Raw genomic sequence first — 6282 nt, 5'->3', positions numbered from 1 at the left:
CTTAAGTTGGTGCATACATGGCCTGACTTTGCCTCACACACGCACACACACACACGCACAGATTAAAATGGATAATAATTGCATGGTTCTCAAACTGCACCCAAATCCAACCAAAAGGAGAACTCCAGTGTATTATCTCTATAATCCCTCCATAAATACAGTTCAAAAGAAGCGACTCTCAACAATGATCTTCAAGAGCTGCTTCATGCGTACGTCAGTGTATGAAAGGCTGACTGTGCAAACTTTGCATCGCATGTTTGTCTAAGCTTAGAAACTCACATTTGTTCCATTTGGATGCACTGAAGTAAAATAAGCCCTCTGACACTGAATACGTCACAGCATTGTTTCAATGACTGACTTTGCAACATTAACTTCGTTTATTTCTAGTGTCTAATATAATAGCGGGAGAGAGAAGAATGACATTGGGGAGGAGAAGAACAGGCTCTGGATTAAAAATGTTAGATAATTACATGGCTGAGTCTCCTGTGTTGACGTGAGGAAAGTGCAAGAGAGAAAAGCAGAGCACATACATGGTAATTGCACACCCATACAGGGCTGCTCTACTGTAAAGATTCTGTATAAAGAAAAAGAATGTATCCCATAATCAGCTTTTCAGGGAATGTGAAACACATTTCCTGATGATGTCACAATGCAATTTTCATGCACGCCTAAGCCTGAAACTATGACACATTTTTTACATAATGCTACTAGAGTAATCAACTGCAATTGTAATACATATTAGAAATGAGATATTTTCTCCTTTTGTTTCCAAGACAGCACACAACCTGTGACAGGAGATGAGGCAGTGTGACAAAGATAAACACAGCTCAGAAAAAGACAAAGTGACTCAGTTTGTAGTCCTACCTCCCCACCTGCTGCTCATGCGAGGTATGACAACTAACAACAGCCTGGAGGATTTTCTGTCCCTGTCTTCCATATGTCCCAGCACTAGAGAAAGAAGAGAAGATAAAAGAAGACATTAACCTTAAGACCTTCGAACAACTTCAGTACGTTTCAAGTAATTTAAACAGGCAATGAGAAGGCAAGCATGTAATGTGTGTCTCTATGTATTATATATGTAATTTTTTTGTCAAGAATCCGAAATTCAACTTTTAAGGTAACAGATAAGAAATCCTTTGAAGTATTTAGAAAAACAACAGACATGTATCACAAAAACATCAAATACCATTGCAATTTAACTCCTGCTACACTAAAGGAGGAAAATATTGTACTTTTTACTCCGTAGATTTACTTATCACATACAAAACATGAGGTCACTTTATTATATACGATGCACTGGAAAAAGTTCAAGACATAAAAATTCTGCTTACATGTGCGTGATTCAGTAATATTACATTATGATCCAATATTTTAATATAAATGCTAAACTGTTACAATACTCTATTACACGTGAAAGTCCTACTATCATTGATTTATTAAATTAAAGTACTCATTAAGCAGAAAATTATTTGAATTATGAAGAACTAACTCAAATAAAAAACATCTTAAAATGGTTCATTAGGTTTATGTCCCATCTAATTACATAGAGATGGCAATCGAGACACTTTGCAAAAGCACATCTGCTTTTACCCAGATGTGCAAAATGCCTCCACCTCTGTGAAATCGCGCTGCGCCTCTACCCCGCACACTACGGTAACCCGCGGGGGGGGGGCGCACAAACAAAGCCCCGGCCCAGTCCTAGCTCGCAACAGTGACGTCAGCGCGCCGCGGCGGTGCGGTGCGGTGACGCCCGGCGATTGGGTGAGAGCGCGGAGCCGAAGTGAGCAGCACGGTGAGGAACGAGAAGACAGCGGCAATAACAACAGCAGCAGAGGCCGCCGGAGGCTCCGCGAACACCACCTCACCCCCCCGGACCCTCGGCACACGACAACTCGGGTGAGGAACCAGCTTTAATGGTCATTGCTTCGGTCTTAGACGCTGTTCGCCGGCCGCCAAGCAGCAGCTGCCGCCCCGCAGGAAGTTTCTTTTGTCCTCCTCAGTCAACAACAACACAACAAGCGAGTTGACCGGAGAGGAAGAAGAAGAGGAGGAAGAGGAAGAGGAAGGTGTGCTAGTGGGTGTGTTAGCAGTGTAGCAGCAAGTTAGTTTGGTTTAAAGCGGCTGTGTCCCGTGAAAACAAGTCGCTTATCTGTGGGGTTGTTACACTTTGAACACCTTTGGACCAGCTAATATGTGGGTTAGCAGAGATAGCCCGCTGGGTGTTAGCCACACAATAGATGCCATTTTATCAGACTTGGAATTAGCATAAACACAGTTTGACAATATAATGGTTGGCCAGCTGTCCTGTAACAACAATTTCATTCTTTATTCTCTCTAATGTAGCTTCTTACAATGGAGGTGCACAGGGACAGGTGTTGTTTTGGTCATATGTATGGACAACCTGCTTTAAGTCTGTTTTCTAGTTCTCCCAGACTGATCAACACCACTGTTACCTCAACTGTGATCTTAGTAACCTTGTATGTGTACAACACATGCATTTCCTTGTCTGTAATACACTGTACTTAAAGGTTTGTACTGATTTCATGTTTCGATTCCCCCCCCAGATGCCTCAATGGCTGCACACTTCACCATTTCAGACAGCGAGTCGGAGCCGTCGGAGGAGGTTGAGGAATCAGAATTGAGCCAATCATGGAACGAGCCACGAGTTTTTCCGCGCCACACCCTCACTTTACCTGATCTCAAAAATGCAGGTAGGAAACCCCGGCGGACTACGAGTTTCTCAGTAGCTTTTTCTTAATACAATCCTAACCCGTTACCTTTCTCTCTCCCGATGTAGCAACCGGTCGAATCAGGCTGAACTCAGAGTCCCACGCCTACACTGTCTCACGAGACGAGGAGCTCCAAACCAGGGCGGACGAGGAAGCCGGCACGCCCACCGACGGCGCTCCATTCCGGGGACGGTCGAAGTCGGCTCCCCCTGCACTGTGGGCGGCAAAGAAGTACGGCCAGAAGCTCCGGAGGATGAGCGACGAGTTTGACAGCCTGCTAGACAAAGGGGTGAGAATTGAGGGGTCAGAGGACGAATGAGGGGTTTAAAAGGGTTTATAAAAACACAGATCACAGACTGTAGATATACAGCATTGGCATAGGTGGCAAAAGAGACAAGAATCCAGTGTTTCCAAGTAGAGAGAAGCAAGTATAGTTCAACTGATATGGATTTTTGGGGGCCGATACCGTTATTAGGGAGCAAAACATTTTCAATACCTATATTTTGGCCGATCTATTATGATAAAGAATTGGGCTATGATTCCAAAGATGTTGTATTCAATCAATCAAGTATTTGTACATTTTAATATTGCTAAACATAAACTCTGTGCAAGGCTAACATGTTTATGTCTTTTTTAACTCAACACTGTGTCTTCACTTCGTGCAGGCAATGAGGAAGGTGAACAGCGCCGGGACGGCCAGCCAGATGCACCACTCTAGAAGCTGGTGGAGCTACCTCTTCAGTCACCAGGAGATTGAGGGAGAGAACAACCACCTTGAGAACCAAACTCACCGTACTGAGTAGGCACTGAGAGTGGATGTAAGAGCAACAGAGGGAATCGATGGGAACGAAAAGAAAGCAATGGGGAAGCCAAGTGAACAATTGTGATTGAGAACAGTGAGCTCTGCTCTGAGTAGAAATGGAAGAAAGGTTGGTTTGATCAAAAGGAGAAGACTCCAAACACAAAGGCATGGCTAAACGGGAGAAGCAGTACGTAGTACTGAGGTTCTAAAGCCTCTAGTCATGTACATTTTACCACTAAATTGATATAAATTGTGTGTTTTTGTTGGTTGTGATGTGAACAACACTGTTGGGCAGCTCACTGTGAACTGGTCAAATGTGAGACGAGCATGAGGACAGACTTGTGGCTTTCCAAACCCACCGTGTAAACGGATGGAAGGACGAGCCGAGAGGAGAGACGACCTCTTTAAATCGCAGCAAAAGAATATAAAGATGGGACTAGAAAGGTGAACTATCAGTTAGCAAAAGACACTCAACCTTTTCAGTTGTCTCTCACATCAACACTATGCAATATACTGTAGATGGAGAGATACATGTGCTGAAACAAAACGTGACTTTGAGGCCACCTTGAATGCTGTTAGAACTTCCTTCCTCATTTTCTTGAGGAAATGCCAGAAGTTTGTGTGATGCTTGTTTTACTTCAAATGTTGGCGCTTGAATCGCACAAGAAATCCCTGTATTGTGCCAAAATAATCTTCAGGCAACAGAAGTGAGGAGAGAGGGTAAAAAAGGAAGGATTTTCTGTAAGTATTCAACTCAGGGGGCCTTTCTCCAACTTCCTGTTCTGCTACCAGAACCGTTTCTATCACTGTACTCGACTATCACCAACTGCTTTATATCTCAAATTTATCAAACGAACAATCTTGTACAAGGACAATCTTTGACAATGCAGAAAAAAAATTATCTTTTCTACAATTTCAGGGTTAGATTATATCGGAAGGAAATGACATTAAACAGACGTATAAAAAAGAGAAAGCACAAACCAATATGAATCTATCTTTTTAAAGCCTTGGATGAGCAAATAAAATAAAACAGACTGTCATTTTTATGTGTAAATATTTTGTTCATATTTTATCAAATGGCATTGGACGAGGGGTTATACGCGGCATTGGTTTTAGCTAGAATCGAATTTCACGCGTTCCTATTTTAAAAGTCTGGCCAACCCAGCAATAGGCAATGTACAATCCATGGCTGTTGTGATAAATGTTATGTGCTTATTTAAAAGTTGTGGGTGGGGATGGAGTGACTGCTGTACAAGGTTTTAAACACACTAGCCTTTGGGCCCATTTACTCAGCACCCAGTGCAAATAGAAGACAGATTCAGCGTCCAGCCCCTTTTACTACTTGCAATCCTGTCAAATTTATATAAGCATTAAATGTGGGGGGAGGGGGTGTCGACTTTGACCTGCATTGAGGTGTGAATAAAATGGAATCAAGCTGTTAAGAGTGCTGATCTAATTACCAATTTATATGATATTTACTGGCTTTTGAAGATTCCTTGGCACATATACCCCAAAATACTATCATTTATTTATGTTCTAATTGCTCATATTAATCATTCTACAACTAAGATCTGCACCTCTACACAGCTTGGTAATTGATTCGGCTATTTGTGATTTGTTTATCAATGTGTGATTATTGGAAATGGTAATAGGTTTGTTCTGCTCGTGTGTTACGCTCGACTCGTAGGGTCGAGTTGTGGCGTGCCAAGCTGTGCAGGTCAAGGGCTGCGTTTGTTATCGTCTTGAAAAATCAACTTTGCTACAGCTTTTTTTGATACATTTAAAAAAAAAACTTGGCTAAAGACAATTCTTTAATCACGTTAGAGATCCTGACAATCTGAATGACATCTACCCTTTTTTGTAAAGATTTGTCCAAGTCTCCTGTGTGTTTTTGTAACATGAGTTGACTGAAATATCTGGTATGAAGCTCCTAGCATAATTAATACAGTTAGAATATTCACTTTGAGTCATACTGCTCAAAAACGAGTGACTCCACTGTTTAATGATATTAGATATAAACAGCGGAGTCAGGAATGAGTGTTAAAGTGAGAACAGTGCTTTTAACATGTCACTTCCTGTACATCTACCTATACAAGTACTACAGTTAGCAGCTGTGTGGTGTTGTGAGTTTGGGACCAGATATGACCGCTTCACTCTTTAAAATAAAGTTCAGCTGAAATTTAAAAGAGTATAAATATTCTCATGAACTGCCTTGAACATGCTGTAACCTACGACCTGACACCACACAGCCGGCCTTGTCTCTTTACCTTATCTAACGCCTTAAATCTTCACAGCTCGCTGTCAGTCATTGAACTCAAGCAAGAAGCACAATGACGTGGAGGTGCGTTTGCTAGCACAACTGCGAGGGGAAACATTTTTAGCCTTAAAGGGCATTTCAGTGGAAGTCACGTGACCAGTAAGGGTTTTGACTTTGAAAACATTTGTGACAGTGAACACACCCGAGGAAAAACCTGCCGTGGCACCTGGAGTTCTGCAACCATCCTTAGTATTACTTGAATCTAGAGATGTGTTTTAGAGAGAACTGAATTTTTAATATTCCTTTTTTCTTATTTTAGTTTGATTCATTTTTAATGACTTTTGTAAATGTATTTTCTCTACAGCTGTCTAACTTCTGGTATATGCTGTCCTAAATAAATAATTTTAAGAGTGGTTTCCAAGTGGATTTCGTGCAGTTCCTTAAAATTCTCCAGTGCAGAGGAAGCTTTGGAATGTTTTAAATCCGTTCATATG

General features: G+C 41.7%; 2 protein-coding genes across 2 annotated transcripts in view; one reads left to right on the top strand and one right to left on the bottom strand.

Annotated features, from left to right (window-relative positions):
- The window catches only part of slc8a4b (solute carrier family 8 member 4b), a 105438-nt gene extending 102532 nt beyond the window's left edge, over positions 1-2906 (bottom strand). The window contains exons 1-2 of the mRNA XM_034569461.1: positions 2778-2906; positions 865-930 (exon numbers count right to left, since the gene is read on the bottom strand). The gene's annotated coding sequence lies outside the window, so the exon portion shown is untranslated. The remainder of the gene's footprint in view (positions 1-864; positions 931-2777) is intronic.
- badb (BCL2 associated agonist of cell death b) lies at positions 1662-5190 on the top strand. The gene is made up of 4 exons (XM_034569560.1): positions 1662-1896; positions 2565-2711; positions 2798-3018; positions 3395-5190. The coding sequence occupies exons 2-4, from the start codon at positions 2573-2575 to the stop codon at positions 3530-3532; spliced, it is 498 nt and encodes a 165-aa protein (XP_034425451.1). The 5' UTR covers positions 1662-1896; positions 2565-2572; the 3' UTR covers positions 3533-5190.
- Positions 5191-6282: the final 1092 nt, after the last annotated feature.

This window comes from Hippoglossus hippoglossus, chromosome 18 (genome assembly GCF_009819705.1).
Source record: "Hippoglossus hippoglossus isolate fHipHip1 chromosome 18, fHipHip1.pri, whole genome shotgun sequence".
Classification (NCBI taxonomy): domain Eukaryota; kingdom Metazoa; phylum Chordata; class Actinopteri; order Pleuronectiformes; family Pleuronectidae; genus Hippoglossus; species Hippoglossus hippoglossus.
The sequence above is the reverse complement of the archived record's forward strand: the minus strand, read 5'-3'. Positions and strand labels throughout refer to the sequence as shown.